This window comes from Dendrobates tinctorius, unplaced genomic scaffold (genome assembly GCF_039654945.1).
Source record: "Dendrobates tinctorius isolate UK_male_01 unplaced genomic scaffold, ASM3965494v1 ptg000084l, whole genome shotgun sequence".
Lineage (NCBI taxonomy): Eukaryota > Metazoa > Chordata > Amphibia > Anura > Dendrobatidae > Dendrobates > Dendrobates tinctorius.
The window spans coordinates 807,452-822,203 of NW_027361752.1; the positions used below are offsets into that span (position 1 = coordinate 807,452).

General features: G+C 41.4%; 1 protein-coding gene across 2 annotated transcripts in view; it reads left to right on the forward strand.

Annotated features, from left to right (window-relative positions):
- The window catches only part of LOC141097308 (cell cycle control protein 50C-like), a 76,236-nt gene extending 61,900 nt beyond the window's left edge, over positions 1–14,336 (forward strand). For both annotated transcript variants that reach the window (XM_073584375.1, XM_073584376.1), the window contains exons 3-5: positions 2,736–2,879; positions 8,545–8,751; positions 13,488–14,336. In XM_073584375.1, coding sequence (XP_073440476.1) covers positions 2,736–2,879; positions 8,545–8,751; positions 13,488–13,681 — 545 coding nt within the window. In that variant the 3' untranslated portion in view covers positions 13,682–14,336. The remainder of the gene's footprint in view (positions 1–2,735; positions 2,880–8,544; positions 8,752–13,487) is intronic.
- The last annotated feature ends 416 nt before the right edge of the window (positions 14,337–14,752 follow it).

The window sequence follows — 14,752 nt, forward strand, 5'->3', positions numbered from 1 at the left end:
TCCTTCCGCACTTCTTACAGATAACCTTTGCCTCATCAGTAGGATTTTTGACAAAGAAGTGCCAAACTGCACTCTTCCTACTATGGTATAAATTTTCAGGGCTTGCACGCTGTGGCCAAGCTGTCCTGCACCTCTTTTGGTTTTTGTTCCACGTTTTTGGACAGCTACGGGCTGCCAGATAACCGCTGCTGAGATGTCGATGCCTGCCGCGGATCCTTCTTATCTGAGCTATTGCCAGCGGCACCCTCTTCCCCCAATGGATGCCAATCCGGGTCAACAACTGGGTCATCCATCACCTCCTCTTCAATTTCATCTGCACCTTCCTCTTTGTCGCCGTGTAAGGTGGTATGGTATGCGGGAAGGGGCACCTGAGTTTCATCAGGGTCAGATTCTGTCTCAGTAGACTGCGAGGGCAATGTAGTGCTGTGGGTCAATGTACCAGCAGAAACATCTAGCAGTGGCTGTGCATCAGTGCACTCCATGTCAGATTCATCTTGGACTGGGAAATTCAGGATTTAACTGGATAACCCAGGCATGGTATGTGAAAAGAGCTCCATGGAGTAATCTGAAGTGTGGGCTGCCGCATCCTTCACTTTTGGTGGGGTTGAAAGACACAAGGGAAGGTGTTGTTCTTGACCAGGAGCCTGCACTGCCGACTCAGTGCTTGCAGGTTTTGAAAGTTCAGAAGAGGAGACAATAGAGCTGGTGGCTGTTTCGGCAATGTAAGCCAAAATCTGTTCCTGATGCACTGGCTTTAAAAGCTGTTTTCCTACTCCCAGAAAAGGGAACCTTACAGGCCTTCTTGTGCCAGGCGATGACGCAGGCTCAACACCTCCTGCCTTAGCTGCTATTGTGCTTTTGGCATAACCAGCAGATGCACCACCACCAGCATCAGTACCAGCTGCTCCCCCGCCCACGTTCGTGGCCTCTTCCACCATACTTCCTCATGTTTGTGAAAATGTAACAAAAATACCAGCAGTACTGTATGAGGAGCGTACAGCTGTATAAGGTGTAGGTAAAAATTTAAATCTCCGTATATATTTCCTTAGTCACAGACGCTCTCCCAGTATGTATTTGACTGTAATCCAACCAGCAGATATACGGTACTGTATCAGAAGCTGACAGCTCTATACGGTGTATGTATGGAAAAATGAAAATCTCCGTCTATTTTTTAACGGAGTCACACTCAGATAGCATGTATTTGTCCGTGATACCAGCCAGTACACGGTAGTGTGTGAGGAGCGTACAGCTCTATACGGTGTATGTATGGACATTTTTAAATATCCGTCTATTTTTTTACGGCGTCAACAGCAGATATACGATTCTGTTAGAGAAGCGGACAGCCCTATACGGTGTATGGAAAAATGGAAATGTCCGTCTATGTATTTACGCACTCACACACACACGCGCTGTCTCTGTATAGATTGGACCATAATCCAAACAGCAGATATACGATACTGTTTGACAAGCGGAAAGATTTATACGGTGTATGTATGGAAAATTTTAAATCTCCATCTATTTTTTTACGGAGTCACACACAGATAGCATGTATATGTCCGTGATACCAGCCGGTACACGGTAGTTTGTGAGGAGCGTACACCTCTATATGGTGTGTGAAAAAATGAACCCTCTGTAACTGTGCAGAAAATCAGAATAAAAGTTTTTTTGATATTAAAAAAGCAGTCTGCACAGCAGTGTGCACATAGCAATGCAGCTATGAGGTAGCCTTATAAGGCAGCCTAATAACTACCAGTGCTGCTGCACACACAAAAATCCTCCCCTGTCACTGCACACTAACTCTACAGTTGAAATCGCTATCAGAAGAAGCACAGTTTTTTTCTTTGTTGCCTAACGCTCTCCCTATTGAGAATCAGCAGCAGCAACCTCTCCCTATGCTAAGATCGGCAGAAGTAAAATGGCGGTCGGCGGTCAGGGCTTTTATAGTCACTGTGATGCCACACAAAGCCAGCCAATCACAGGAATGCCCTTCTCTAAGATGATGGTGGCCGCTGCCGATGTCATCGCGTTGCCCACAGTGTGCGTCCTTGATGATTGGATGAGAAAAGGCGCTGGAAGCATCATGGGAAACGTGACTTTGGCGCGCGGGTCGGTGACCTCATGGCCGACCTCACGCTATGGTCGGGTTTCGCTTAGCGAAACCCGACTTTAGCAAAAGTCGGCGACTTATCAATTTGACCGACCCCCGTTTCGCTCAACCCTAGTGCCCACATAACATCAACTTATATTTCCCACATAATACTCTCAGTTCAGCGTTTTATTTAAGTTCAGTGTTGACATGAAACTATCATATATAGTCTAAATATTAGCAATAAACAATTCCTAAACAGCAGAGTGGTTGGTAGTAAAGCTCTTGGTGTTTAGGACAATTTACTAATTTATTATGTGTATTTGGTACTTGAGCTGGAGCTTAGGCTAAGGCTGCAAAATGGCTTTGGCCCCATCTGGTCCTACTGGTTCCAATTTTTCGAGACTTACTTGTCGTGCACCTTGCAAGTCACAATGTGACCCCATTCACTAGCATTATGCTGTGATGTACCACCATACAAAGATCTCTGGCCGCCTGACCTGGTGTCATGGTGTTGTTTAAACCTTAATGTTACTGAATTAGAACCTTTCTTTTTTACTTTTCAGAAAAATGTCTGCAAAGATATGAAATGCGCACTCAGATGTAGAGGAAACCTTTAACCTAAATAATATCATTTTTTTTGCCTTAGATACAATAGCATTAATTTATCATAAGGACTTGACTAACATAAAACCTGTTCCAATGTGGAAAACTGGAAACACCTGGTGGTCAGATAAGAATGTGAAGTTCAGTAACCCCAAACCTAAGGACGATCTCGTACAGGCCTTTGCAGGTAAAGTATGTTCCCCATGTTCTAGTTATCTTGGCTAAAGTGCAATATGACTTTTTACTGTTTTTACTGACCTGAGACTTAAGAAGATAGCATCCCTCGAAAATGCAGCAGCTGTCATCTGTACACTATGCTGACACCTTGCTGCATCAGCCATGATCGGTGTTAGGCCCAACCATGGCCATTTCACCTCCTAGATGCTTCTGTCAATAATAACAGCAGCATCTACATGGTTAATAGAGTGTTGTGACTCCCTCTTTAACCTCATCGGCACCATGAGATCATGATTGTGAGGTCCTGATGCTTGCCATTCCAATTAATGGCCTTCGAGTCTGCAGGATACAATTACCTGTTCAAATGTTAAAATCCCAAAAGAAGACTAAATAAACAATGTCTCAGCCATAATATTACAACAGAAACCCGAAAGAAATAGGACCAAGGAGCAATATAAAAAAATGTAAATTTTATTATTTTTTCAAATGAGGAGTAAAATTAGTATGTAGTCCAACAGTTAAAAAAAAGGGAATCAGTGACACCTGAATGCCACACTGAAACCGGGTCGGTATAAATTAGTTAGTTAGTGAAATCCATATACAGTATATCATATATGCCAATGACAATAATGCAAATATTAGTAAACCATACATGAAACACCAATATAAGAGTAAAAATACCAGCCAGATATAAGGTGCAATACAGAGTATATATATATATATATATATATATATATATATACATATACACATATCCATATATTTAAATATATGTATATGAATAGTGAAAGTGGTCAAAAAGGACCTACATAAAGTATATACATATGTATGTGTGTATATATATATATATATACACACACACACGTAAGTAGGCAAATATCTCTCAAAAAAGAATAGATGACGAATATAAAGTGCAATAGTGCAATAAAGGAGGACCAAAAAACCGGAGCTGCCGAAAAATATATAGAGATATATACAAACTGGCAGCAAAGTTTACAGATGAAATACAGTGACTCAGCAGCTCAAAACAACATATATACTGGCAATAATAGTAATTATGTCAAACAGTGCATATATATATTGGAAACCAACTTGGCTAAAGTGTGGGCAGAGAGACCCCAACGCGCGTTTCGCTTTGTTGCATCTTCGGGGGGCGAAGGTAAATGCTATTTATGAAACATTTTGTGTGGAGTGACTACCTGTAATAACGGAATCAACATTCAAAGTTTAAAAATTAAAAAAGGAGATTGTCAGCACGGCATGACTGATTATACCAAGTACAGGCGCTTGGTGCACCCTTGGCGTGGCTAAACAGTTCAGTGCCCCTTCTCACCTACTGGATTTGCATTTATCTCTGCCCTTCTCTTCTTTGATTGACAGCTCTGGAGCCAGCCCTCCTCTAGGGGCTGCTGTTAAAGGCTTCTCCTTGTGTTTCTCCAGACATAGGCAGTACTAGCTACACTGCTCCATGTTTTATTGAAGTGTTCTACACTTTGTAACATAGATGGCTAAATAATTTCTCAGCTTTTCCCGGTCTATGACCATCTATCTAGTTTTGTAGAGCTAGGTTTTCAATTTATCGGTGACATCAAGATCAATTCTCTTGTGCCTCAACTGATCACAGCCTATGTCAAAAAAGCACAAGTTCACTTTTGGCTATTTTGCACGTTTGTACTGCAAAACTGGTGAGCTGGCTATCAAAAATGCAATGTGTAGCATATGTAACATGAGTTTTTGAAAGGTCTGGCACAACAGATGTGCTGGATGAATTGGAAATAAGAGATCAGTTCCCACATCGCTTTCTCACATTTTTCTACTTTATTTGAAAAATATTAAATCATTTAGAAAGTGATTACAGCAACACATTTCAAAAATGTTGGGACAGGGCTCGACTGAGTCACAGGACTGTGTATAATAAAGAGGCAGAATCTCCCAGATGCCAAGATGGTCAAAGGTTCACAATTTCAGAGAAATATTACCCAACATAAAATTTCAAAGACTTTGAATATCCCATCATCTACAGTACATAACAGCAAAAGATTTTTGGAGAAACCCATTTGCAATAGGGACAATGCCGATGGATACCTGGGCCTTCAGGTGGCAATAAATTAAAAACAAACTGCATGCTTAGGAATACTTACAGACATCATTTTCTGTGAACACAGTTGACCATGCAATCCACAAATTCAAGTGAAAGATCTGTCATACAAACAAGAAACCATATATCAATTCAATGCCAAAACACTGCCATCTTCTCTCTGCCAAAGTTCATTTGACTGAGTAAAATGGAAACTGTTCTGTGCACAGATAGACCAAAATTTGAAATTTACAGAAATCACGATTTCCGTGTCCTGTGGACTCAAGAGCATTAGATCCTATGGCAAGGACAGCTTACACATTTTGAAAGGCCCTATCAATGCTGAGCATTATACAGCAGTTTTATAATTGGGATACACAAATGTTTTGGTCCAAGGGCCACATTTTCATACTGAACTAATCCCAAGGGCTGTAAAAAAAAATTCTACATGCATGAATACCTTACCAGAAACATCGTCAGTACATTTATAAATCACTAAAACCAAGTTTTGAGCATTTGAGGAGGATCTGGAGAGTTTTTGCTAAGTTTCTGCTTCAAAAACTTAGTAAACACACCCTAATTTACACTGAGTTTGTGAAGCAGAAATTGAGCAGAAACTCACCAACTCCTCCTCATAATCTAAAAACTATAAGTTTTGAGAGTGTTCCAGTTTTAACGTAGACATAAAGCACATTATGGATTGCTACATGTGTACAATGACAGAATAACTGGCTGCACATGAATGAAGTGTAAGAACCACCTTCAGTACATGAATACACAGCCAGAATCACCACTAATACATGAATGCAGTTCCAGAACCACTGTTAGTACATGAATGCAGTTCCAGAACCACTGTTACATGAATGCAGCACCACAGACCACCCTCGGTAAATGACTGCAGCGCTAGAACCACAGTCGGTACATGAATGCAGTGCCAGGACCACAGCCGGAAAATGAAATCAGCACCAGGACCACTGTCAGTACAGAAAAGCAAAACCAGGACCACTGTCAGTATATGAATGCAGCGCCAGAATCGCCATCAGTACATGAATGTAGTGTCAGGACCACCATCAATACAAAAAGGCAGAGCTAGAACCACCATCAATACATGAATACAGCACCAAGCTTAGTACAGTGTTCAAAGGGTCAGCCCCATATACACTTGTATCATGTGAATCTGCAACTCCCAGTATGTCTTTAACAATGGTTTGGAGATGCTGGGAGTTGTTGTTTCCAGACATTATCAGAGTGCAGATCATACAAAAACAATAGCACTGATGAGATGCAGGCATTACCACAAATAAACATTTACATCCAGGAACCTTATAGTTGACTTCTCTAATTGAAGACATTCCCGTCCCTTTTGTCTTCATGTAGTACAGACCACCATGATGAGATTTCAAGCCTAGAGGTCATCTCTCTAGACTTCCCTCTTCTCTGGGATTCTGCAGCAGTTTCCGACAAGGTGCCCTTAAAAATTAAAGTATCATTTATGCCCAATGAATAAAAATATCTCCTATGCTGTACCCCTGAATAAATAATTGCCTCTCACTGTGCTACCTACAGAAAATAACCTCCATACTGCCTTTCTCCATGACATTCCCGTACACGGCCGCTATACATAATATCACCAACAATGCCCCTCTCCATAATATCTATCCACACTTCTCCTCTCTATAATATCCTTCCACACTTCTCCTCTCCATAATATCCCCCCCACACACTACCCCTCTCCATAATTTCATCACACATACACTCGCTATCCTGTGCTCCCTTTCTCAATTTTCCCTCAATTGCCCTTGTAGTAACATTTTGCCCCAAAACCTCTCCCCCCCCCTTCCATCTACAGTACATGTCAGGACATATAAATCTTCGGCTCCTACATTGAGCGCTTATCATTCCCCACCACGTCCTGCCCCTTGTGTCCTGCATTACGTTGACAGCATCAAGCTGCTCTACGTCAGAGAAGGAGCTGACAAGGGTTCCTCTCCCACAGCCCTGGTGCATATTTTTTCAAATATGTTTGCATCTCAAAGATGGAAATAAATTTTAATATAGGAAGATGAGAACCGGAGTCTCACAGTTCTTTCTGAGCTGCCAGGAAACCTTTTGCATCATGAGCTGTATGTTGTACAAACCACCAGGAAACTGAGGCTAGCCACCACCACTCTCGGACAAGCCGTGAGGCTTGGAAAGTCAATAGGTATTGGGTCAGGTACTAAGATGGCTTGAGATATACCAAGGGGTAAGTCAAAAGGAGTAGTCAGGTAACAGTCCAGAATCAGAATTCCAGTCAGATGCCAGACCTAAATTCAATTGAAGAGCCGTACCCAGAAGATGCCCTCGTAATCTGACAGATTTGAAGAACCACTGCAAGCAAGGGTGGTCAAAGATTTCTAGTTCTTAATATGTCATTTTGAGTCCTTCCCATAGAGATTAACTGCTGTAAAAATTCAAAGGCTTCTTTAACAAAGAATTAGTTTAAGGGTGTTCATATTTAAGGAAATACATTTCCTTTAGAAAAAGAAGTAAATCCAACTTTCAACTTCTGATCTGTGTTCTAGGTGCTGTTGTGAATAAAATATGACTATAAGAGATTTTCAAATCATGGCATTCTTGTTTTCTTTCAATTTTACACAGAACCCAACTTTTTAGGAATTAGGGTTAATGAAATGAGGGCTAAGACAAACTTTACTAATAAGTGTTCTAAGATTTAGAAGTTTTTTCTTGTTGATGGTATCATAGTCTTCTGTACGGGATACAAGTTAGAAACTTGGCTGTACGGAAAAGACAGGAAAAGAGAAAAGGACTTAGTGCCATGTAAACGAGAAAGGGGACACACATTTTTTATCTTGCTTTGAGGAAACTTAACATCCTTATGAACAATATACATGGAGATGATCACATAACATTAAAATCACTGACAAGTGAATAAAATGATTCTATTTGTAACATCATCTTATCACAATGGCACTCGTCAAAGGGTGGGAAGTGAACAGTCAGGTCTGAAAGTTCATGTATTGATGTGTAGGTAACAGGAAAAATGAGCAAGCGCAAGGATCTGAGCCACTCTGACAAGTGTCATGTTCGGATAGCTAGAAAACTACCTCAGAACATCTTCAAAACATATGTTTTTTGTCGGGAGTTACTGTTATGCCCAAAAGCTACAAATATGATGCTGGCTATAATAAAAAGGTATTGGGACACAAAATGCATCACAGACTGCTGCGTGTGGGGCAGCCTAGCTGGTGAGTCCTCGGATTGCCCATGCTGACCGCTGTCTATCAGTGAATAGGCGCGTGAGAATCAGAACTAGGCCATCGAGCAAAGAAGGTTTCTTAGTCTGATAATTCATTTTTTCATGTGGGGAGCTGGGTTTGTGTGCACCAATAACCCAGAAAAGACTTGGCACCAGAAAGGGCTATAGGTAAAGCTGACAGAGGTAGTGTGATTCTGTGCACAATGTTCTGTCCAGAAACCTTGGTTCCTGGCATTTGGAAGTAATGTAGAATTATATCATTTAACTGAATATTTTTGCAGCCCTTCTGTCAGTGGGATTCCCTAATGGCAAGAAACCATTTCATTTTTATTTTTGCAGGAAGTGCCAGGCCGCCATATTGGCAGAAACCGGCTTATGCTCTTGACCCGGACCCTAATAACAACGGTTACAAAAATGATGACTTTATCAATTGGATGAGGGTGGCAGCATTCCCATTCTTCAGGAAGCTTTATAGACGTCTCTCAAGAATAGATGAGTTCACTGATGGGCTTCCGGCTGGAAATTACAGCTTCGTCATTGATTACAGTATCCTTAAAGCTGATTCATTTATTTTGTTAGATAACTTAATACCGTAAAGTAGCAGCAGTAAAGCAGAGATCCATAACCAGGGCAGAAAAAAGAAAAAAAAATTCAAGAAGGCAGAATTTTGGTCACGCACGTTTCCCTTAACAAATGCAATCAAAATGTCAAATATATTGTAGGGATATGTGGTAACTTAAAACTTAACTTTCAATTAATGTTAAGATAAAACCTAGAAAACCAATACCTAAAATTAGTCCAGCTGGTCAAAAAGTGCAAAGCCATTGTAACTCTCACATCACCTACAAATAAAAATACGTAAATGACCCGACCCAAAATGAAGCTTAGGAGTCAGATAGCTGGGTCTGACATGGCCCTTCAAGAAGTTCAGTTGCCATCATGCCCTGCTGAGGATATAGTCAGGTGTGAAGTGTGCTTCTCCCAGTGCGTTTCCTCTGGAAAAAGATTCTTCAGGAGAGAGTCTTAGGTCGGGGTCACCCTAGAGAGGAATACGGACGAGTGAGAGGCGTTAAAAGCACGCATTACACACGGACCAATGATTCTCTATGGGGCAGCTCCCATCAGCCATATATTTCTCATCTGTATTCTACGGTCCGTGCCAATCGCAGCATGCTGCGATTGTCAGCGTACTATGCCCGTAGTACGCCAATGCAAGTCTATGGCTGCGCTAAAAATACGCATTACACACGGACCACACATGTGACTTGCGAGAAATACGCACCAGGTGTCTTTTAGAAAAGCCGGCAATTCAGTGCGCTATACAGTAAACTCACCCTGACAGGTTTTATAACACAAACGAAAGAATAGATATAGACACATAGAATACATATATATATTTATATTTCACAGAGTTCTTCATAGCAGAATAGCCGCTAATTCAATTGCCGGCTTTTGTCAAATCATTCCCCAACCCGACAGGAAATGACACATGGTTTACATACAGTAAACCATTTAATTTCATGTTTTGTTTTGTATGTCTTTCATTAGTAATTAGATGAGGATTGATGTGTAAAATTTGGGAGGTGTAGGTGTTAATTTAAGGGGTTAATTCGTTGTAAAAAAATGTGTGGGCTCCCGCATTGACAAATTACCGCGGGAGCCCACACATTTTGTTACAACGAATTAACCCCTTAAATTAACACCTACACCTCCCAAATTTTACACATCAATCCTCATCTAATTACTAATGAAAGACATACAAAACAAAACATGAAATGAAATGGTTTACTGTATGTAAACCATGTGTCATTTCCTGTAGGGTTGGGGAATGATTTGACAAAAGCCGGCAATTGAATTAGCGGCTATTCTGCTATGAAGAACTCTGTGAAATATAAATATATATATATATATATATATATATATATGTGTGTCTCAATGACATGTATGTGTATATATATATATATATATATATATATATATATACATTCTATGTGTCTATATCTATTCTTTGGTTTGTGTTATAAAACCTGTCATAAGGCTCCATTATATGTCCATTTTGCAAGCCGGCGAGAAAATCTCAGCATACGGATGCTTACATGCGCAAAATACGTGACCACACCTTGCTTACAGATGACATACGGATCAATATTTAGGGGTCAATCATCCGTATTACGCCTGTAAACTACGGACCGCATTTTGCGTCGGTTAGTGTGACCCCGGCCTTATTCAGTCAGTGGGAAGCTGTCTTACCATCCAAGCACCTTACCACTGCTGGTTGTTCCCTCAAGACCAATATGCGGCGGGTGTCATGCATCGCACTGCCTTACATCAAAATCAACGCACTTTATGTTTGCGGTGAAGTCACTTCTTGGAACACAGACGACTTTTTCAGTAGGTGAAACGTATCGCCTGGCGGTGACACGCAATGGTCACATCCGGGCGGCATGTCCATACTCACAGCAATCCGTGAGTTAAACATAGGAGGTGCAGCTATCTCCATGCAATACCACCATTTAACACCCGCTCCTACGTCGCAACACTGAGAAGAGTGTGCTTATTCTCTGCTAGCCCCTTACTCCAGGCATCCCCATGCCATAGGACCATAAGGGCCAGCAACAATATCGCGACGGGCATCCTCCTCACATATACAGTGGGTACGGAAAGTATTCATACCCCTTTAAATTTTTCACTCTTTGTTTCATTGCAGCCATTTGGTAAATTCAAAAAAGTTCATTTTTTTCATTAATGTACACTCTGCACCCCATGTTGACTGTAAAATGTAGAAATTTTTGCAAACTTATTAAAAAATAAAAACTGAAATATCACATGGTCGTAAGTATTCAGACCCTTTGCTCAGTATTGAGTAGAAGCACCCTTTTGAGCTAGTACAGCCATGAGTCTTGCAACAAGTTTTCCACACCTGGATTTGGGGATCCTCTGCCATTCTCCCTTGCAGATTCTCTCCAGTTCCGTCAGGTTGAATGGTGAGCGTTCGTGGACAGCCATTTTCAGGTCTCTCCAGAGATGCCCAATTGGGTTTAGGTCAGGGCTCTGACTGGGTCAGTCAAGAATGATCACAGAGTTGTTCAGAAGCCACTCCTTTGTTATATTAGCTGTGTGCTTAGGGTCAGTGTCTTGTTGGAAGGTGAACCTTCAGCCAAGTCTGAGGTCCAGGACACTCTGGAAGAAGTTTTCATCTCGGATATCTCTGTACTTGGCCGCATTCATGTTTCCTTCAAGGGCAAACAGTCGTGCTGTCCCTGCAGCTGAAAAACACACCCATAGCATGATGCTGCCACCACCATGTTTCACTGTTGGGATTGTATTGGGCAGGTGATGAGCAGTGCCTGGTTTTCTCCACACATGCCGCTTAGAATTATCACCAAAAGTTCTATCTTCATCTCATCAGACCAGAGAATCTTATTTCTCATAGTCTGGGAGTCCTTCATGTATTTTTCAGCAAACTCTGTGCGGGCTTTCATATGTCTGGCACTGAAGAGAGGCTTCAGTCCGGCCACTCTGCCATAAAGGCCCGACTGGTGGAGGGCTGCAGTAATAGTTGACTTTGTGGAACTTTCTCCCATCTCCCTACTGCATCTGTGGAGCTCAGCCACAGTGATCTTGGGGTTCTTCTTTACCTCTCTCACCAAGGCTCTTCTCCCGCGATTGCTCAGTTTGGTTGGACGGCCAGAACTAGGAAGACTTATGTGGTCCTAAACTTCTTCCATTTAAGGATTATGGAGGCCACTGTGCTCTTAGTAACCTCGAGTACTGCAAAAATTCTTTTGTAACCTTGGCCAGATCTGTGCCTTGCCACAATTCTGTCTCTGAGCTCCTTGGCCAGTTCCTTTGACCTCATGATTCTCATTTGCTCTGACATGCACTGTGAGCTGTGAGGTCTTATATAGACAGGTGTGTGCTTTTACAAATCAAGTCCTATCAGTTCAATTAAACACAGCTGGACTTATGACAATGTGATATTTTTTTTTTCTTTTTTAATAAATTTTCAAAAATGTCAACATTTATGTTTTTTTTCAGTCAATATGGGGTGCAGAGTGTACATTAATGAGAAAAAAATGAACTTTTTTGAATTTACCAAATGGCTGCAATGAAACAAAGAGTGAAAAATTTAAAGGGGTCTGAATACTTTCTGTACCCACAGTAAACAAATGGATGCGATATTTGAATTCAGCACACCAAATTTACAAAGATCAGGTGTGATTCTGTTGTCATCAAATTTGATGTAGACCCATCCTATAATAATGTTTCACATCCTGACCCTGTCTCCGTCCTGGCATTCTTCTGCATCAAATTTACAGAAGCCCTCCCATGAATATTTTTTCCATTAAATATATGTATATGGCGTGTAGTATGAGTACATTAATGTACTGCCCTCCCAAAGTGGCTTTTACAATGAGAGTCTATAATGGCTTTGGACAAGACTTTCACTGTATTTGCTCGCTCACACTGGCGTATATTACCTTTTGTGAGAATATCGGGGCGATTATGCTAACTTTGTCAGAGTTTGATCCGTGTCATCTGATTGTGATTGGATTCTCTTGTATGAGATAATCACAACACAGGTGCAGAGAAGACGGAGAACTTAATTTCTCCACCTGTCTCTTCTCCATTCTTTCTGTGAGAGTAGATTGGACTGCACTTGGATGACATCCGAGTGCAGTCCGATATTTCACTTGCATCCATAGACTTGTATGGGTGCGTGTGATCCAAATCAGAATCACTCATAGCATGCTGTGACTGTTTTCTCATGCCGAATCAGCATAAAAAAATAATCACAGATCAGCACTGCCCCGTAGTATAACATTGGGCTGAGCTCTTTCTGATGAGACGTTGCATAGCACTCGGCCGTGTTACACAGCAGTGTGAGCAAACCGCAAACCTTTAAAGAGACTTTCGGCTCACACATAGAGCACAGAGTGAGTCGGCTAGTCTGCTGTGACGTCACTGAGAAGAGGAACAGCATGACACTGGATACACACCATATACAGGTACACACAAAAAAATGTGAGTCACGTGAACCTTTGTTGACATGGAGGAACTACTTATTTCTCTGTTATGTCCAATCTGGGCCAGAGGATTCGGATGGAATGAGCGGAGATTGTCCCTCTGCTCCTGGACAAGGCAGAGCTGCCTTGAAAAGACTGACCACGTGCCTAAGCGTACAATGCTAAACACAGAGCAAAGCTTATGTTATGAATGGACAATCTTTTCTTGTTCCATCTACAAACTCAGTTCATTATAATCTTAACTTAAACACTCAGATTTTCCTGTATCCAGGTTTGGGGGGAAAAAGCATGTGATCCTATCAACTCTGTCATGGTGCGGAGGAAAAAACATGTTTCTAGGAATTGCATATACTGTGACTGGGGCAGCCATTGTACTGACAGCATTTGTCATGCTTGGTGTGCACCTGAAGAAACGGAAGAAGCCTAAAAAGCCATTCGCTGTCAGATAAAACCTGTGTTTTGTAATAAGTTCATTTAGAAATGCTCTTCTGGTATCACGTTTAATATGGTTTTTTTCTCTGCATCAAAGTGTTATCAGCATTGCTCGAAATGCAAAATCTGGTGAAGAACTCAGTAAAAATCTCTGCAAAGGTTTTTAAAATGGCGTAATATGGAGTCCATAATGTTCACCGTATGGAAGTAATATATGAAGATACCTGGAATGGGTAAGATAATTAATCATGGCACATTTTTGACAAGTATTGCCCACTAGAAGCTTTGCTTGTTGGAGAGAATACAGTGCCATATGAAGATACCTCACCAAATATCTAAGGCTCTCATCCAATCTAACTGCCCAATTCTTCCCTACTTTATGCTGCCAACCAGGGGTGTAACTATAGTGAGTGCCAAAGTTCCAGTTGCACCGAGGCTTTGGAGCCTAAGAGGGCCCAAAAGGTCACTTTGGTCCATATGAGAAGACCAATGCCATTAAAGATGAGAGTTGGAGGCCCTGTTGGAGATTTTGCACAGCAGCGCTCCATCTTTGCAGTGACGTTAGGTTCTCTACTGACCACACCAGTTTAATCACATCGAGCTCTTTGTTCTATGAGAGGAAAACCCTCAAATAAAACCATTTATTGGTGCAGACCTTGATACTAAATTAAATTCATGTGTCCTTTGTGTATGACTGTGATTCCTATTCTGCCTCTTCCTGATGGCTGCAAATCCCAAGTGTTTTAATTATCAGCTTCTTAGATAATTGTATAACTTGTACTCACACCAGCAGGCGTCCGCAGATAGTTTTAACTCGACCGCCACTGCAACTGTAAATAGACCAGGACAAACGATGCCGTTTTCTTCCAAAATCCTGTATTAGTTTACAATGAACAGTAGGTAAAAAGGAGTAATCTGTACAGGGGAGTACACATGCGTCTTCAGTAATGCCTGCTGTAGCCTAAACTGAAGAAGAAGGGAGGAGCAACCTAATACAGAGCTCAACTGCGGGAGGGACATAGGGACAATCTTCACACAGTCTAATTCTACCTAGCAACAACAGGGAATTTGCTGATTGGAGGAAAAAC